Source organism: Polypterus senegalus, chromosome 7 (genome assembly GCF_016835505.1).
Source record: "Polypterus senegalus isolate Bchr_013 chromosome 7, ASM1683550v1, whole genome shotgun sequence".
Lineage (NCBI taxonomy): Eukaryota > Metazoa > Chordata > Cladistia > Polypteriformes > Polypteridae > Polypterus > Polypterus senegalus.
In genome coordinates this window covers 85,357,209-85,377,991 of record NC_053160.1, presented here as the reverse complement: position 1 = coordinate 85,377,991, position 20,783 = coordinate 85,357,209, and the positions used below count along the sequence as shown (strand labels likewise).

The 20,783-nt window shown below is 38.3% G+C and overlaps 1 protein-coding gene across 1 annotated transcript in view; it reads left to right on the top strand.

Annotated features, from left to right (window-relative positions):
* The window catches only part of dtwd2 (DTW domain containing 2), a 338,706-nt gene extending 322,868 nt beyond the window's left edge, over window positions 1-15,838 (top strand). The window contains exons 5-6 of the mRNA XM_039758970.1: window positions 9,367-9,495; window positions 15,072-15,838. Coding sequence (XP_039614904.1) covers window positions 9,367-9,495; window positions 15,072-15,242 — 300 coding nt within the window. The 3' untranslated portion in view covers window positions 15,243-15,838. The remainder of the gene's footprint in view (window positions 1-9,366; window positions 9,496-15,071) is intronic.
* Window positions 15,839-20,783: the final 4,945 nt, after the last annotated feature.

Here is a 20,783-nt window from a genome sequence, read left to right as displayed (position 1 = left end):
ACTATAAGCTTATATGTATTTTTATCTTAGCGCAATTTACCTCAGATATGGAGAATTTCGCGAAGTAAGCAGCCAAAATCCGCGTGCATGGAAACGCCAACGCCTCGCTTCAATCAGGTGGTTGTAGTTTCCACTAAGACCGCTAGATGGGAGCAGAAGCACTTTCAATTCAATCCTTGGAACGTATCGAATACGCAGCAACCGGCATTAGCGGGATACGCATGCCACCTCGGCTGCATTCAGCCTGCAAGCGGTTTGATGCGAATTCGCGACAATCGTCTACAAGGGGTTAAAACAGAATTATAAAGCAAATCTACTGTAACAAATAACAGAGCCTGTAGTAAAGTAATTTGCATTTATCTACAAAGTCATCTGAAGAAACATCCAAACTCTGCCACATATGGTATTTAAAGATGTGAATGAACACTTGCTAGAAAGGTAATATATAACTAAATACAAGCATGTTAAACTTTGTAAAGATATTAGCTAATCTTTTCAAACAGTTGTTTTTTACCTTTATATATACTTATGTTTGATCATTGACACACATAATTAACCCTAACCCTAACATTGTATGTTAAACATTGCAAAGTGGCAAGACACAAAGTACGATAAGTACACAAGGTCAAAACAAAACACTGAATGGAATAAGATAACAAAACACCATAACTTGATCATTTAGGACAGACTTTCTCACAATCATTAGGAAGCGTAATTTACCTGCAAAACAAAAATTCAAAATCAATATGAAAATAAAATGGCTACTAATGCAGGTTACTCCATAACTGATACACGAATATCGAACAAAGAAAACTACAAAGACTGCTGGTTTTATTATTCTTGCTTGTACTGTTTCAATAGAGGAGAGCATGTGAAATGAACGGACGAGGGCTTACACACTGCGTGGACATCTCAATTGTGGTGTGATGTGAATAACTGTGAAATTGCTAGCTAGTGTTATTATTTGACACTGACAAAATACAAGTATTTTTTGGATACCAGTTAAGTAGGCAAAACTGTGCTTTGGAATATGGTAGTCACTACAGCTGGTATTCCCTCCCGCTTGTCTGCTCATATGTTATGCATTAGCAGGGACCCATTTTGCCAGGGAGGCAGAAGAGCTTATTGCAGGCATTGCATGCGCCAGGATGGCCTTTTCATGTGCAATAACATTTTTTATCTTTGGATGTTGCACTGCTTGAACGGTCATCCTGGGAATTTGCAAACAGCAGCACTAATCCTACCAGTTGTAAACGTTTCCTCTTCTGAACCTCACTCTGTTTTTTCCATGACCAACACTGCGGGAGATTTTGTGAATTTTATTTAATGTTCAGAAAAAGTAGTGGAAAATGAAAGTGCTGAACATCACAATATTGGGCTTTGCATATAGATTTGTATTAAATATTAAATCAAATCAAATACTTGATATATTGCCCAGCCCTACCTTCTTCCAATCAGTGTTGCACCTGTGCCCTGGGCTGGTGTAAAACACGGTTATCTTCGTAGGCAGCCCACTTGTAGTTAATGTGTCTGGTTTAAAGGCAACAAGTTCATTTTTTAACTGGTTCTGACGTGTTTATCTGATACACAGAGCAAGCAAGCAAGTTCTTATTATATATTAACAAAAATATTACAGTGCAGGGTCTTTGAACCTTAACGGTATTTTCCAGTATTCATTTTTATCACTGTAAGCATACACCATATGAGAGCAGATGCCCTAAGCAATTGTTTAAAATCTATTCGCCATATCACACAGTACTAATTCTCTTCACAATGTACAAAACATCAACCGTGCCTCCTCTTAATCTCCATTTGCTTAAAATTAGATGGTTCAACACCTTCTATTCTCTCCTCATAACTCATACCTCTCAGTCCTAGAAACAGCCTAGTCAATCTTATCTTGTGCTGCTATGTCTTTTGTGTACTATGGAGATCAAAACTGCACATTGTACTCCAGATGTGACCCCACTAGTGCATTATATAACTTTTCCACATGTCAGACTATAACCTAACCTCCTATTAGCCTTCTTAATCACTTCTATACACTGTCTGTACATTGAAAGTGAAGAATCCACTGAAACTCCTAAGTCCTTTTCATAAGAGATACTTTAAAGCAGGGGTCCCCAACTCCAGTCCTGGGGGGTCGCAGTGGCTGCAGGTTTTCATTCTAACTCTTTTAATTAGTGACCTGTTGTTGCTGCTAATTAACTAATTTGGAATTAATTTTAATTGACTTGCTCTTGAAGACTCAGACCCCTTGTTTTTTTTTGTTTTTTTTTTTACTTAATTGGCCACCAAACAATAATGAGATACAAAATGAGCCCAAACCAGCAAACTGTGTCCATCATGCATTATCTGAAAATAAAGAAAGATGAAGGTCTAAGGAATGCTGATCTGCTCAGGTCCCCAAAACATTTTAACAATGATCTTAGAAAAGAGAAAATCAGCAATTTCAGAAAAGTATGCTGTTGTACAAAGAGAGCAGCAACAAGCCATGAAATTAAAGAACGGGTTTAATTAACAAAAAGAATCTGTGCCTAATTAAGCAAGTGGTTGAAGTGAAACTGGTTGGAGTTTGTGACCATGACTTAGTTGGTCTTCTGTTGGCTCACTCACTTCACATTTCATTTCTGTTTGAGTGCCATTTAAGGAGAGCAGTGAAGCAATTCAGAGGAACAAATCTCAAAAAACAAGTTCATTAAAATTCATTCAAAAGAAGTTAGTTAGCAGCAAAAACAGGTCACTAAATTAAGAAAAGGGTTAGAATGAAAACCTGCAGCCATTGGTGCCCTCCAGGACCGGAGTTGGCAAACCCTGGTTTGAAGTATCAAATTTAACATTTTGTATTCAGATGTAATATTGTATCTAGCTTTGTGTAATATTTTCCATGTACTTAAATTACATTTCATTTGCCATAAATTTGCCTAAGTCTGAATTCTGCTCAGGTTCCTCGGTTCAGCGAAACCCAGATTATCTAGTTTAGTGTCATTTGCATGTTTAACCAGCTTGTTATTTATATTCTTGTCAATAGTAAAGGTTATTTCTCTAACACATTTTCAAAGTGTGTAGCTTAGAGTGTTTTATGAAGAGAAAAAATCCAATTACAAAAGTAAATAAAAATTAAAAATAGATAAATCCCTAGTACAAGTGAGGGCAAAATAAATTAAAGCTTCATTTAGGCAGAGCTGGTAATAAAGGAAAAACTCCACGTCCAATTCCACAAATGTATTCTGTGGTCAGATGGCCAGGAAGGAGTGGAAAACAATTCCAACAGGTGTGAGTTCTGGAAAAAATAAACCTCTAGGGATGTTCAGGCCAAATTGACAATATTCTCTACCTGGGTTTTCTATATATCATGAAGTTCTAGAAGATTCAGTTCTATAGCTCTTTTATCAAAATCACTAATGTGTATTAAAAGGGCAGTGGCTCCAGCACTGATTCCTAACAGCACGTTTAACATCTGTTAATTCAGAAAAGTCCTTTGCATGCTAACCCTTTGACTTCCTGTGTTTTAGCCATTTTTACACCCATCTACACACTGCACTTTGAACTTCCACTTCTTTTAGTTTCTTCACAAGCTTGTCATGTGGGACCTTATCAAAAGTGTTTTGTAAATCAGAATAGTATTGTGTGTACCTCTCTGATCTTATGCTCTGCTGTACACTCGAGTCTCTCCTGATCCTCTATCCACATCCATCATATTGACTTACTGTCAAAGTCTAAAGGTAAGCTACTGAGAAAGAAGTCAACTCTTGAGTAACAGATTCACTCCGTACTTTAGGTGGATGTGGGAGTAGAGTAACGGCAAGAGAAGAAATTGTGGGGATTGAAAGCTTCAGTTGAAGCAATGGATTCAATAAGCATTTATCAGTAAAATACCATTGTGCTTATTGCTTGGGAGCAGGGATTAAAAGACAGAGTGGTGCTTTATTAGGTTACAAAAATAAGCAAATGAACAAGACACACTTCTTGTTTTACACTCGGACCTCCACAAAAATATATCTGAATTTCTTCAACAAGTACACCCTCTGAATGAGCTTTATAAACGGTGAGACATGTCATAAAACCACAGACTCTTTTCCTAAAGTAGCTTTATGCAAGTGTGGTATATGGCCGGCCAATACCCCCAGGCCTCCAGATGGAGCCCTCCCTGCAACATGGAGGTGCCCCGAATTCCAGCACCTTGGAGTTTTAATGTACAACCCTGCTGGATATCATGGGGGCTGTTAGGGAATGCTGCAGGGAGGCTCAGAGATTTATATCATCCGTATAGCCCGGAAGTATTTCCCAGACACGGGGACAGAAGAGATGACATACTTCATTTTCATCTGACCTGGAAGTGCTGGGAAACCACATGGACTGAGGGAAAGAAGCACTTCCGGATCAAGAAGTATAAAAGGACTGTGGGAGATCCCAGCAGGGAGCCGAGTTGGTAGGAAGGGTGACTGAGCTGCTGGGAGGTGTGGAGGATTGTATTATTGATTGAGATTATTGTGGATTATTGTGTTTATTATTAAGTATAGTGGAGGTGGAGGTGCTTTGTGCAAATTATTATAATAAAGTCATTATTTGGACTTTTATCTGGTTTCTGGTATCTGGTCTGAGGGTTCAACATCGCCCCCTATCTGTCACACAAGATATACAGTATGTAAAGTTTAAAAAATCTTAAAGATTAAAGTTGTACATTTTTTAGCTTTATAATTTTAATGCTTGATTAAATTGCATGATGATAATAATAATAATAATAATAATAATAATAATAATAATAATAATGTTACATTTATTCAGCGCCTTTCACAAACCCAAGGTTGCTTTATATACAGAGTAAAAAAAAAAAAACAAATTACACAGATGACAAAAGTTTGTAGAAGAGGAAAGTTTTCAGTTTAGATTTAAAACTGCAGAAAGAGAAGCAATCTCAGAGAGACTGAGGAAGAAAGTTCCAGAGTTGAGGGGCTATAGCACTGAAGGACCTGTCTCCCAGGGTGGACAGTCTGGTGCGTGGAACAGTAAGGAGATTACTGCTCGAGGACCTGAGAGAGCAACAAGGAGTGTAAGGAGCTAGGAGCTGAGTGAGGTACAGGGGGGAAAGGATATGTAGGGCTTTGAAGGTGAGAAGCAGAACCTTGAATTTAATCCTTGATGGAACCAGTAACCAGTGAAGCTGGGAGAGAACGGGGGAGATGTGAGCAAAATGCTTTGTGTGGGTGAGTTCTGAATGTACTGTAGCCTCTGTATAGATTTTGCAGGGAGGCCGATGAAGAGGGAATTACAGTAATCAATATGAGATATTATGAAACAATGAACCAGAGTTTGAGCATCATTAAAGGACAGAAATGGATAAATGATAGCTTTATATAATGCACAGTTCCGATACCACTATGAATAATTTTTAGATTTTGTTTTATATTGATATTTTAATTACTTTTTGCACTGACATTTAAAATAAAACAAATGCATAGGAGTCACAAAGGGGCAGCACAGTGCTGCAATGGCTAGTGTTGCTGCCTCATGGATCCAATGTCCTCATTTGAAATTTCGCAAACATATTAGAAATGTTTTCTTAGCGTAGAGAACCATAAGTCAATTTTGCACCACAGGATATTTTTCAGGAACAGGGACGTTTTAGAAACTCACAACTTTTTGCAGCATTCCCATTGCAGGAACTCAGGCCATTTTAGTTACTGATAAGCAGTTCCCAGTACTTCTTTTTAGCTCCTACTCCAGGGTATGTACTTTTTGTTTAACCAGGAACTATTGCAAGTGGGAGTCGGGCAGTGAATTATGTTGATTGTTTGATTGCAAACAAATATGTTAGTAGTTTGGAGTTTGGGGAGTTATTAGAGAAGATGGAGTGCATCAAAGCAATTTTCTCCCCCATGCAGTCATGAGCAATTTGAAGCAATAATGTGGTGAATTGAATGGCATCACTCTTCTTTGCACATCACATATTTAGCAAGAAGGTTATAGTTGCTGTTGTGTGATGGAAACACAACAAGTGTAAGTGGGCAGGGACCACAAGTGGCCCAGAGCCTGCCTGCCTATCTATCTATCTATCTATCTATCTATCTATCTATCTATCTATCTATCTATCTATCTATCTATCTATCTATCTATCTATCTATCTATCTATCCATCCATCCATCCATCCATCCATCCATCCATCCATCCATCTATCTATCTATCTATCTATCTATCTATCTACAGTGGTGTGAAAAACTATTTGCCCCCTTCCTGATTTCTTATTCTTTTGCATGTTTGTCACACAAAATGTTTCTGATCATCAAACACATTTAACCATTAGTCAAATATAACACAAGTAAACACAAAATGCAGTTTTTAAATGAAGGTTTTTATTATTTAGGGGGAAAAAAAATCCAAACCTACATGGCCCTGTGTGAAAAAGTAATTGCCCCCTGAACCTAATAACTGGTTGGGCCACCCTTAGCAGCAATAACTGCAATCAAGTGTTTGCGATAACTTGCAATGAGTTTTTTACAGCGCTCTGGAGGAATTTTGGCCCACTCATCTTTGCAGAATTGTTGTAATTCAGCTTTATTTGAGGGTTTTCTAGCATGAACCGCCTTTTTAAGGTCATGCCATAGCATCTCAATTGGATTCAGGTCAGGACTTTGACTAGGCCACTCCAAAGTCTTCATTTTGTTTTTCTTCAGCCATTCAGAGGTGGATTTGCTGGTGTGTTTTGGGTCATTGTCCTGTTGCAGCACCCAAGATCGCTTCAGCTTGAGTTGACGAACAGATGGCCGGACATTCTCCTTCAGGATTTTTTGGTAGACAGTAGAATGCATGGTTCCATCTATCACAGCAAGCCTTCCAGGTCCTGAAGCAGCAAAACAACCCCAGACCATCACATTACCACCACCATATTTTACTGTTGGTATGATGTTCTTTTTCTGAAATGCTGTGTTCCTTTTACGCCAGATGTAGCGGGACATTTGCCTTCCAAAAAGTTCAACTTTTGACTCATCAGTCCACAAGGTATTTTTCCAAAAGTCTTGGCAATCATTGAGATGTTTCTTAGCAAAATTGAGATGAGCCCTAATGTTCTTTTTGCTTAACAGTGGTTTGCGTCTTGGAAATCTGCCATGCAGGTCGTTTTTGCCCAGTCTCTTTCTTATGGTGGAGTCGTGAACACTGACCTTAATTGAGGCAAGTGAGGCGTGCAGTTCTTTAGACGTTGTCCTGGGGTCTTTGGTGACCTCTCGGATGAGTCGTCTCTGCGCTCTTGGGGTAATTTTGGTTGGCCGGCCACTCCTGGGAAGGTTCACCACTGTTCCATGTTTTGCCAGTTGTGGATAATGGCTCTCACTGTGGTTCGCTGGAGTCCCAAAGCTTTAGAAATGGCTTTATAACCTTTACCAGACTGATAGATCTCAATTACTTCTGTTCTCATTTGTTCCTGAATTTCTTTGGATCTTGGCATGATGTCTAGCTTTTGAGGTGCTTTTGGTCTACTTCTCTGTGTCAGGCAGCTCCTATTGAAGTGATTTCTTGATTGAAACAGGTGTGGCAGTAATCAGGCCTGGGGGTGGCTATGGAAATTGAACTCAGGTGTGATACACCACAGTTAGGTGATTTTTTAACAAGGGGGCAATTACTTTTTCACACGGGGCCATGTAGGTTTGGATTTTTTTTTCTCCCTAAATAATAAAAACCATCATTTAAAAACTGCATTTTGTGTTTACTTGTGTTATATTTGACTAATGGTTAAATGTGTTTGATGATCAGAAACATTTTGTGTGACAAACATGCAAAAGAATAAGAAATCAGGAAGGGGGCAAATAGTTTTTCACACCACTGTATCATTGTACAGGAACTCATTGCTTCCAGAAAAGAAATTTCCTATGTTGGGAAAGTGCCTGTTAATACATGGAATACATCGTCAAGCAGTATGTTAGACAGCATTATTTTGGGGACCTTCAATTCTTGACTGATATTTTTTGTAAATTTGGTGAGTAGGCATGGACAAGGTATGCTCAGAACAAAATTGTTCTGATTTGTGTAACTGCAAAGATTAAATTCTTCTCAAGTAATAGTTAATTCTCTTTTCTCCCATATGCATATTACGTTCATGGGTTTGTGTCCCTTCCGGGGTTTTATTTTGACTTCTGATGATGCTGCTGGAATAGTCTTCAGCTCCTTGTTCCCCTACAATGAAATAATATGACTGTGAAAATGGATTGAAGGATTTAGAGTGGCTAAATCATTTACGTATATTGATATGTGTCTACTAGAGCTCATTACACATAGAGCTCCTTGATAAAAGAAGCGTTCTAGCATAAAGAGATTACTGCCAGAAGGGATCCTACTCTTTTGGGCACATGAGTGATGCCCTCAACCCCCTGAAAATTGCTCCAGGGGTGCTATACAATGGCTGACCCTGAGAAATGGCTGTGAAAGGACAACTTCTCCTCATTGATTAGAAAGTATACATAAGAGAAAAATTAAAAAACTACTAAGGTGTGTAGTTAAAGCAGAAACTTTGACAGCTTTTAAGAAGAATCTGGATGAGATACTGGGACAGCTTAACCAATAGCCAAATAAAAACCAGGCGTGACAAATTGAATGGTCTCCTCTCGTTTGTCAAATTTCTTATGTTCTTATGTAATTAACTTGTTAGTATTTCTATTGTAAATAACTGGCATTGAGGGTGTTGTGATGATGCAGTTATATTGCTGATGACTCACATATCCTTAGTCCTGGATTTAAAGTCGCTGGGTGGATTTTGCACATTTTGTCATGCCTCAGTGTGTGTCTGTGTGTCTGTGTGTGTGTGTGCGTACACACATCCAAAATACATGCAGATTCGGTTAAATTGTGACTCTAAACCAGTCTGTGGGTGTGGATTGCCTGTCTTCTGATGATCCGGTGTCCTGCTTAAAGTTGGTTCTTGCATTGCGTCTGATGTTCGAATAGCTTTTGGCTACCCATAATTCTGTAAATAAAAGGAGGATTCAGAAAGTGGAACGGATGAAAACAACTGCCCCCTGTATTTCGGATTTATTACTCACCCTGAATCCGTTCACGTGCTTAACGCATTTATTTTAGTGTAAATTTTCATATGACCATTTTATTTCTTTATTCTTTCATATGTCTTTTCATAACTGGCCATGGTAAATACAGAAACAGCTATAAGAACATAAGTGAGTTTGTTTAACCCATTCAGAAAACTGTGCACAGATGAAACTCTAAATGCTTTTTCCTAATTATGTTTGAGAAGTAAAGAAATAAGTTGAGGAGAAAAGCAAATTAAAGTCAGACTGCACATTACTCCAATTTCTCAATGACAGTATTGAAGGTTCTTTATTTTATTTTTATTGTTTTTTTTTTTCTCTTTTTCTTCAGGTTCAGTTGAAAACTGCCCTTTCAAGTCAGTACGTAATCCGAACTCAGCCAAATAATACCTGCCTTTCTACACTGGAGTGTGCAGCCATTGCCCTTTCAATTATGGAAAGAAATAGTTCTATAGTAGAGGTAGGTAAGCTTATTTAAAAGATGAATTTTATTGAGAATACAGTATGCAATGGAAAAAATTATTATTTTGGGGAATCGTCCTTTTCTTTCTTTTGGAAGAACAGATCATTTTATTTTCTCTGCAACATTTGCACTTGTAATTGGTACACAAATGCTTTAACACTACTTGTACTGTGCGTACATTAGGGTCATGTGTCTCATTTTTATGTACAACACAGTCTCACCCAGCTCAGCTTTAATTGTTTTTAGATATTTGTTACAAGCTTTTGAATTACAGGATACTCTCCTTCCTTTAATTATAAGAAATGGTATTGAAATGTTCAGCCATATATATTTCCATTCTCGGGAGCCATGACAAACATCAACAGCAACAAAAATTTACTTCTGATATAACCCAAAATCACACAAATAATGACTCAATGAGCTTTAACATGCCCTGTTTTTTGACAGCGAACCTTGACTCCCTAAGAAGACAAAAAAATAACCTTGTAGGGCAAAAAAAAAAAAATGGAATAAATCTTGGGAAATGCGATTCAGAGGGAGACCCACTTCCAGGTAGGTTGGGCATGCAGTGGGTATTTAAAGATGAAGTAAATATAACACATAAAACAGAATACAAGTAGTCCTCTTTATAGAGCTTGATTGCCAATCTATCATTGCCACCTCAGAAATACAAACAAGAATTACTCAAATATACAACTGTATTTTATTGAACTGGGAACACAAATCAGTTTCCCTGCCTGAACCCTTGTGGAAAAAACCCTGAGAAAAACTCCAGTATAGTTAGTAATGCACAAGCTAAATAAGAAATTCACTGTACTACTGCTACTACTACTACTACTACTATTACTGGCTGCCATTTTCACTTTGCTAACACTGGCTTACTATTTATCTCTTGCTTCTCAGTTTTAAAGCTGTTACTTATATGAAAAATTAAACCACAGTATTAAAGTCTCAGAGCTGAAACAATTTTCTTGTTAGTGTAAACTTGTCTCTTTGAGGTGCCTAAGCATTCAGTTGCATCATCACTTAATCACTCTGTCGGGACTAAAAACATAATGAATAAAATACACATGACAAGCCTGTATCCTAACATGGCCATGGATGAGTGTCCCGTCCATTGTTGATTTCAGCTTCAGGCTTTAAACTCTGATGACATTTTGTTTGGAAATCATTCAAAACATTTGAGATGCAATCAAAAAAGAGTTCAGTTAGACATGGGTGAGGAAGCATTATTAGACTCTGTTATTCTAAAGGCGAGTTTCTACACATGTAAATCACTTGTTGTACACTTAGAGTAAGACTTTTCATGAGATGATTAAATGTCAGGTTTGACGACCCCATAGGTAGGTGACTGTCAAGAATATAATCTTTTAATATTATTAATTAACAGCCGGTTACACCATTGCATTGGGCCTAATGGAGCCTACATATCAACAGGTGAGTTCTCCATGCAGACTGAAGAATATGGCAGAGTAGTACAATTCCTGTTACAAAGATGTTTACAGTGGGCAGAGTGAATGACTGCAGATGTGCTGCCCTCACATCTCTTATCATGAAGGTGTTTAGCTGACACAAAGTAAACATCCTGTGGATTGTGTACTTGCATCCATGCCAGTTCAAATATGGAGCAGATTGGTGAAGGATCGTTGGACTTCATGACATATATTTTGCATCACCTAGCCCCAACATCCAGATAGCTTTTTAAGACAACACTTCTTTTAGCAAAATTATACAACGTGGCACAGGGAAATAGGAAATTTTCAATTGACATTCAATGCATGAATAATCACATTACAAAATACATTTAATGATGAAGTGTATTGAGCAGGATATGCAAATAATGATGGTAATCAATATTCATTTGATATTCATTTTATGCTTTGAAGAAAACATTGTGAAGGTGTCCATTTCTCCGTACACATTCTAACAGCCTGTTGTGGAAATTCTGCATTGCTTGAAGTAACATGTCAAGTGGAATGCCAGTGATTTCCTCTTTAATCCTCCTTTTTAGTTCAGCTGTGGTTGCAGGACATGTGTGGTACACTTGGCTTTTAAGATGTCCCCACAGAAAAAAAAAATCACAGACAGTGAGATCTGGGGATCTTAGAGGCCATGGAGTGTCACCATTGCGTGAAATGACGCACCTTCCAAACAATTGTTGAATAGCTGCCATCGATTATCGGGCAGTATGTGAAGTTACTCCACATGGGAACTTCTTTTTTAAGGCTGAACCTGTTTCTTCGAAATTACGCACCCATGTTGTAATCGCATGAGCAGACGGGACATAATCATGATGTCATAACTGGTAGTGATGCCGAAATTCCCTTTGCACAGCAGTCTCACTTATCACCATTTTTATAAAAGGCTTTTCACAGCAAACACTCCTTGCGCAAAACTCCTCTGCTCCATTATAACTAATGGCAAGGGGTTCTAAACGAAGTCGCATTGGTCCAAAACAACTGCCAATGCCCCAGGGTCGCCAACACCTAGTTCCAAAATTTCCCATTTCCCGGTGCCACCCTGTAACAATGTGTTATCCCTGTAACAATATTGATAAAATGGATACCAGCTAATCATTGTATTATTGGCTATTGGATTTCCTGTCTTATAGGAAATAAGTATTTGTTGTCATGAAGGGAACCCATGTCAGCTTTGTTGGCCACCTTGCTTGGCATAATGTCTCATGGGAGAGGAAATAACACCAGAATGTATATCAAGTGTTAGTAGACCTAATCAAATCATTACAAATTAAGGAACATGAACCATTTTTTTTACTTTATTGTGCCTGTTTTGAAAATGTAAGAAGATGATGGGAAAAAGGAAAAAGAGTGTTATGTGCCTTATTATTAGAAGCTGATTAAAATATACACGACCTACAGCGTTAATCAGTATTGAAATGTAATCAACAGTATCAATGTATTTTAATGCAATGCTAATCAATAATATATGTTTGCTTAAGGGTTATATAAAATGAAATGATCTGACTAAAAATACAGAAGCACTTTCCTCACAAAAGAATAAAAGGAAATTTCTCAGCACAGATTTGAGTAAATGTGAAAAAACGATTTAAAAAATGTAAAAAAAAGACCAAAGGTACGCTATAAAATGTTAGCTAGGGAACATTGATTGAGAAAGAGGACAAGTGTAAGAGCAATAAAACTATGGGACGTATTCTTTTCTTGCTTTTGTTTGATTGTGTCATTAGAGGAATGTTTTGCTGCTTTGATAGATAAAAATCTCACTTTAATTACTGTAAACTCAGCCGAACAAGCACTTTCCTACTGTATCTGGTGTGTGCTTTAAAAAAATAAGAGAAAGCATTTTAAAACTGGTCTGCACTTACATTTCTCCTGGATATTAAGCACAGCATTATGGACTAAGGTTCAAAATTAAGGATTAATAGGTAAATAGACCACCACGCCATCATGAGGTATCAGGAACCTGGATATACAGTACAAGGTGAGCCTTACATGCCCAAAGGCTGCTTTTGTGTCTAGACACAAATATTCAGAAAGTAGAATTAGACAGCATACAGCAAGATCAAAAGTGACTCCCAAGTTGTGTGAATCAGGTAATGATTTAACCTAAATAACCCTAAGTTGATGTACAGAAATCGATATTTGACTTTAAGCAAGGCAAAAGAACTCTCATGCTTCAAAAGCCAGTTATTAAGGCGATGGAGAAGTTCAAGCTTCTGAGCATCACCGATTCCAGCATGGTAGCATGGGAGGTCAACACATCAGTTATATTAAACAAAGCTCATGACCGGCAGACAAAGAAAGTCTGGGTGGTGCAGGCCATTGCATTAGAAGCCTATGTTGACCTTTTCTACCACTGTTGGTAGATCAAGGACCTGTGAGAGTGTTGGGCACTACTCTTAAAATTATAGGATGTCAGCTCCTCTTTATGGTTCTGGATTAAAACTAAATACTCAAGGATCTTATCTGACTTGTCACTCTCCATCTCGTTCTATATTGTAAACAGCTTAGATCTATCAAGAATTGGACTAACACATCCCATAACAGTACTTCGCCTCAAGCTATGAGGTTACATGACTGTAGAGTCTCCTGAATGCCACACCTTTGCTTTAGTTTGAATTTTCTTATGTAATTTGAAACATGGCTTTGATGAAGATGTCTTACGCTACATTCACATTACAATTCTCAATACTCAGATCCAGTTTTTTTGTCTAGATGGGATTTGCCTTTCTTGAGCTCACATTCATAAGTGCGAGTGATCTTCCTCTAACACTAATGTGAACGCATTTGTTTTCCAAAATGGCACGCAGGGCACATTGACATGGTTGAGCACAATTCAGCTGTGTGACTAACAACAAAAAAACAACCCTTTGCATTAAAACCCACATAATGGATGCGCTAGTAATTAGTGTATGCATTGCATTTTGCAGTGGAGGATGGCAAACTGTACAGTACATGATTAAATCGAGAAGGTGACAAAAAAAACGGACGTCTAGTTTTTGCTGTTTTTGTAGCTATTGCTGGCACTGCTGCACCAAAAGATGTTTGGGTACGAGAAAGGAACCAGCGATGCTGGGACCACGACGGTTGTCACAGCTCTAGTTCTCCTCCATTGTTGTTTTGCTGCACTACTGGAGCTGGCTGATGATGACAACGCTCAGCCAATGCATATGGGCAAAAAAAAAAGCACAAGAATTCCGATTTGACCGTTCTCATCTCTGTCACATGGCCACGAATCAGATAAGTATCTGATCTAGGACTACATGTGAAAGTGACTCAGGTCTGAAAAGACTGGATTTCTGCATCCACGTAGCCCTGAAAACATCAGATTTGTGTCATATTGTGTGAAAAAAATGAATCTGAGTCACTTCAGCCTGATAATGTGAATGTAGTCTTAAGCGATTTTGGTGAGTTATTATTTTATGCTGTAAATTTGCATAATTTATTCGTATGAGTTTCATTAAATAATATTCCATACCCCTGTTTTTATTTTGGCAGTAATTTTAAATGAAATGAAGATAAATTTGTTTTCACATTAATCTGTGCACATTGTACCAATAATATTAATACTTCAATATGTTTTTATTGGCCATGTAAAATAATCTTTAATTGTCATATGTGCAGGGAATAATAAAAGCGATACCAATGAAAAAAGTCTCTAATAGAACAAAATTTGTTTCTACCAAAAAAATGTAGAAAAACTTCTGAAAAGCAAACTCTTTTTAAATTTTCAAGTGCAAGTCCCCTTTTTTCCACAGATGCCCTTTGATATTTGAGAATCAGTCGAAGGTTACTTCACATTCATGAACTTAGAATTGGGCCCGTTTCATGAAAGTGCCCCATAAGGATTTGCAGCCTGAGCTAATTTTGCTCCGCTTCCTTTGCCGGCTTCTCCTTAATTGCACTTTTACATTTAGACTTGAACATCACGCAACATGACAGGAGGCAGCGGTAACTGAATTACTTTGAAATTTGCTTTCATTATCAAAGACCAATAAGGAAATAAAATGTGACCTTTCATTTCCCAGTAGATTCTAAGTGCTATTTAAATTTGGAAAACTGAAAACATATTTCTTTTTCTTCTTGTATTTGCAGGTAATTTTAAAGCCACTTAGAGCTCTGTGTTCTTTCCAGCTTGAGCATGGCGCTCAGGTCCACCATAGTAAGGAACACCTTCTGAAAGCTGGATTGTATGACAAGCCAATGCCAAGGAATAAACGCAAACTAAAGAGAATGGAGCTGCTAATAAACAACGAGAAAATTTGATAGCTTTTTTATTTTCCTTAATAATGTATTTATCATGTTCATGGTTGTACGTGTTCTGCATAATAACTAGAAGGAAACTGGCAAAATGCACTGAATTGAAATGCTAATGGCACAATTTGTACTGTACAATGCAGAAGAATTATGTAAAACTCAGTTCTTTTCAGATAAGTGACCAACGGCGTAGTTTACATACATGTAGATATGAAAAAATTACAATATTCCCATTACACCATTTTGTAATGGATTGATGGAAATATTTTGCTCAGTTTTGTACTCTACATTTTTATGATTTTTTTTTGTACTGTAAACAACATATTTTTAATTCCACTTTTATAATTTCGATTTTTCACTGTAAAATGGCAGGTCACAGTCATTATTAGTCTCAATAACCAGCGGAGCCACCTCTTGATGGGGACAGCTGATGGTACAATGAAGCCCACCAGGAATCAAATGCATAAGCCCACCTTGTGATATCCAAGTTGGTGACGCGTTATAGATAAATTCAATGTGTGCACATTTAATAAACTTTTCAGATATGAAATTAACATATATGAATTGTTTATTTATTTTTTTTTTGCATTTTCTCTTGGGGAAGAAATAACACCTACAACTTTTATTAAGCACATCCTGGTTAAATGAGGACTGGCTACTGTGTTTATTAGAAATAAAGTGTATAATTTATAAAAGTTAACTTGTGATAAATTGTTATAATTCTCAGTTTAATTTAATTGTTGAGTATTTTAAGTACATATTATCAATAATATACAAGATAAAGTGTTGGGGTACCTCCGCTATGAAACAATCTGAATGCCAGATCAAAGTAGGTGAACGTGAAGTAGGTCACTTTTGCAGTGGAGGGTGGCACGGAGGTGCAATGGTGACACTGCTGCCTCACAGTAGGGGACCAGGGTTAACATCCCGGGTCCTACCTGCATAGTGTTTTCTCCATGGCTGTGCGGGTTTTCTCTGGGTGCTCCAGTTTCCTTCCCATAGTCCAAAGACATGCAGATTAGGTGAACTGGCAACACTAAATTGACCTCTGTGTGTTTGGTGTGTGTTCACCCTAAGATGGACTGGCACCATGTCCAGGGTTTGTTTCTGCGTTGTGCCCTATGCTAGATGGGTTAGGCTCCTCTCCCCCATACCGTAACTCTGGTCTGGATTAAGTGGGTTACAAAATGACATGACTTTTACAGAGAAGTTCTGTCTCTCTCAGACGCAGGTTTGTGACTGAAAGATGACTTCCGGTCGTGTGTGTCATTAGTGGCAGAGAGGCAGAGGGAGCATGATGTCCAGTCTTTAGTTGTCTTTCAGCCACCTGTCATTAGATTTACAGGCAGAAAAGAAGAAGTTAGCAACTGCACCAGCTTTTATTTGGGAGACACTGTTCTTCCCACTGTAGACCCATGAAAATGCCCCCTAAGCACAGGTATCTGACAGTAATAATAAATACTTAATAACTACACCAGATGGAGAAACAAAATCGTATATCATATTTCAAGCCATTTGACCATGGGAAAGGTGCTGTTGTAAAAGATGAAATAGGAGACAACTCCAGGCTTTTTCAACAAAATAATACCGGGTCAAAACACAAATAAACAATATTCATGCGCGACGCCATACTAGGCGTCGCGGCCATTTTTATATGGGAGGAGCCGGAAGTGCAGGAATGCTGGGAAGGATGCGTGATGGATGATGGGACTGCTGACGTCAGGGAAGATGGCGGAGGAAGGGCGGAAGTGAACGTACTGCGGGCAAGGTCTTATGGCAGAGTGTCTTTAGTCCTGGAAAACAAAGAAACAAGGTTAGTACCCCGCCATTCCCCGCCGGCGAACGTCCTTCGATGTGTTTTAAGATCCATCCGCGGTCTCCTAGTCGCGCATGCGTGACACTGTATAAATAAATAGTATTATTATTATACAACTATATGCTGCATAATGCCTGTTCAGGCAGCGTCCAATTGCATATATGAGATGAGACACAAAAATAACCGGACTGGACTTGGGGCTTTCCTGGAAAACCGTCTGGAGGTCAGCCGGACGTGAATCATAGAACTATATCCCCTCCTACCCTCCCTCTCAAACCACCGACCGGCTAGGTATATCCTATGAATAGGCCAGTCAGTATCTGCACAACAACCGCTACATGAGTTGCCACGATATTGTCAAGTGAAAAAATCAAACAGCGAATCAACATCAAATTTCTCACGATTTTCTCTTTTTCCGTAAAGCAGTTTTTGACTGACAAAAACTTTCCTGTCCTCGAGCATCCTCCCTATTAGCGCGATTTAGCTCCCTATCATTTTTAGCCTGTTCCCGAAAATCAAAAGTGATCTGAAGGGAACACAGTTTTCTTCAATGGATGAAGTGAAGACAGAAACGGCAAGCCTGTTGAAGAGCTTCAAGCAAGAAGACTTCCAGCAATGTTTCAATCAGTGGAAATGTTTAGAATGCTGTAATTCATCAATAAATATTTTATTTTTACCAATCCGGTTATTTTTGTGTCTCACTTCGTATTTCAATGGTCCCATAACGATACAGAGTTCAGAAATCCCAATCAGAGAATGGGATGTAGGAAACGTAACCAGACATAGCAAACACAACTGCTTCCCACATGCAACAATGTCTCTTGTATTAGTAATCTGTTTAGTTAGCCAATAAAAACTGTCATTTTACTTCATTTCTCAATGTCTCTTGTATACAAAGCAGTTGCACTGTCAGTATTGTACTGTACTTTCTGTCATTATTTTAATGTCAACTTTCCCTACTTACAAGTAAAAAGTTTACTGTGTATAACAGTGTATGCTTTGACTTGTTGGCAGCAGCACCCAGTCTCGTGTAGTGTACATCTCTGGAGCATTGTAGCATTGTCTCACTGTATTTAGTCAAAACGTATCCAATATAGCTTTTTTTGTTAAGTACTATACACAATACGGTGTTTCCACAACGTTCAAATCACATATGCCGCACATTCAGCAGGAAAAATAAGTATTGAATGCGTCAACGTTGTTCTCAGTAAATATATTTCTAATGAGGCTGTTGACATGAAATTTACTCTATATATCGGTAACATCCCAATTAATCCACCCATACAAAGAAATTATAACAAATACATCCATAAATTATTTGTAATAAAGTGGAATGACACAGGAAAAAAGTATAGAACACATGAAGAAATGGAGATGTAAAAAGGCATGGAAAGCCAAGACACCAGCTGAAATCTGTCAGTATTTAGAAAGCAATCCTGCCCCCATTCAGTGCTAATTAATATCAGCTGGTTTAGTCCTAATTGACGGCCTATAAAAAGGTTTCTCATTACCAAGGTGTCACACAAGAAGTATCTCATGATGGGTAAAAGCAAAGAGCTCTCTCAAGACCTTCGCAGCCTTATTGTTGTACAACATACTGATGGTATTGGTTACAGACATATTTCTAAACCTCTGAATGTTCCAGTGAGCACCGTTGGGGCCATAATCCACAAGTGGAAAGAACATCATTTCACCATAAACTGGCCTTGCCGAGGTGCTTCTCGCAAGATTTCTGACAGAGGAGTCAAAAAAAAATAATCATAAGAGTTGTCCAAGAGCCAAGAACCACTCGTGGAGAGCTTCAGAAAGACCTGGAATTAGTAGGTACAGTTGTTTAAAAAAAACAATGAGTAATGTACTCAACCGCTATGGCCTCTATGCATGCTCACCGCGCAAAACTCCACTGCTGAAGAAAAAGCATGTTGAAGTTCATTTAAAGTTTGCTGCACAGCAATTGGATAAGCCAATGAAATACTAGGAGAACATAGTCTGGTCAGATGAGACCAAAATTGATCTCTTTGGCTGTCATTGCATACACACTATGTTTGGAGGAGAAATGGCACTGCGCATCACCCCAAAATACTGGCAGACTTCAAATAACCGAAGGAAGATTGAATGGAGAAATGTACCAGGACATTGTTGATAAGAATCTGCTGCCATCTACCAGGATGCTGAAGGTGAAACGAGGGTGGACCTTTCAGCAAGAAGATGATCCCAAACACACAATCAAGGAAACTCTCAATTGGTTTCAGAGAAAGAAAATAAAGCTGCTAGGATGGCCCAGTCAATCACCCGACTTGAATCCAATTGAAAATCTATGGAAAGAACGGAATGGAAGACAGTTTGTGTGGAAGAATGTGCCAAAATCACACCTGAGTAATGCATGCGACTAGTTTCTCCATACAGGAGACATCTTGAAGCTGTCAATACCAGCAAAGTCTTTTCTACTAAGTATTAAATAAATTTCAGTAAGCGCGTTCAATTCTTATTCCCTGTGTCATTCCATTTTATTACGCATGTAAGGAAAGCATTGACGTTTTCAATACTTATTTTCCCTGTTGTATATATATATATATATATATATATATATATATATATATATGTTACGGCCAAAACCCGAAGTTTGGCCAGTTCCTGAATTGACTGGCCATTTCACATTTTGGCCGAGAGGTGTGGCCAAAGTCCAAATTACTAGAAATGACCAGTGCATATGCTACTTTAGCCGGCCATTTCGAGAAATGGCGAGAACTCCCTGGCCAAAATTTGATGTGCTGATGTAAGACTGTCCGCTCAAGGTGCGAAGATTCTTAAAAATTTCAGATGCAGATTCAGAAGTGAGTTTTCCATTCTACACAATAAACTGCTTAAGGCAGGTCTTTTTCATTAAGCGGACGCCACGTGAGACGACCTTCCCCTCGCCCAAGCACTAACCTTAAGGTCAATAAAATAGGTCCCTGATGTTAAGTCGATATTTTAGGGCTAAAATGATAACAAAAATATGAAACCTACGTATATACCTAATGTTAATTATTGTGAAACAACCGACTGGCATCCGCTTTCTGAACAAGAGCTACCAAGGCTAGATTCGATGCAATCGCACTACTAAGCGCGCAACAAATCACTGTCTATTCCTTTTTTCTTCAGACTTTGGCTGATCGCCCCATGCTATTTCACAAATTAACTGGCCAAATCTTGAAATCAAGGAAAAGATCGTATATTGGCTGGTCAATTTACAGCAACATTGGCTTTGGCTGATTTTGGGTTTTGGCCGTAACATATATATTTATATTACCCCAGGGGCTAGCGTAGCCCCACACTTGAGCCCAACACACCCTTGAGAGACAGGCAGGAAAATGAATTAGCACCATATATATATATATATATATATATACATTATATATATATATATATACACATATATATATACATAAATATATATACACACACATATATATATATATATTTTTTTTTTCTAAAAAGTGGAGCAAATGTTTCAATAGCCTGTACGGGTTGGAGGATACTTACCTAGCCAAGGGTGGTATCTAGACCTCCTTTTTCCAGCAAGTTGAGAAGTTCTACATCTCTAAAGCTCCTGCCAAACAAGCCCCAACAATCAGTCCAGCCTCAGGGTCACTAAGATGTCTTCTTCATGATGGGTTATAGGAACTTTAGAAGACACCACCTCCAATGTGCATGGACACAGTAATGTCTTATTTCCAACCAGTAATGGAGCG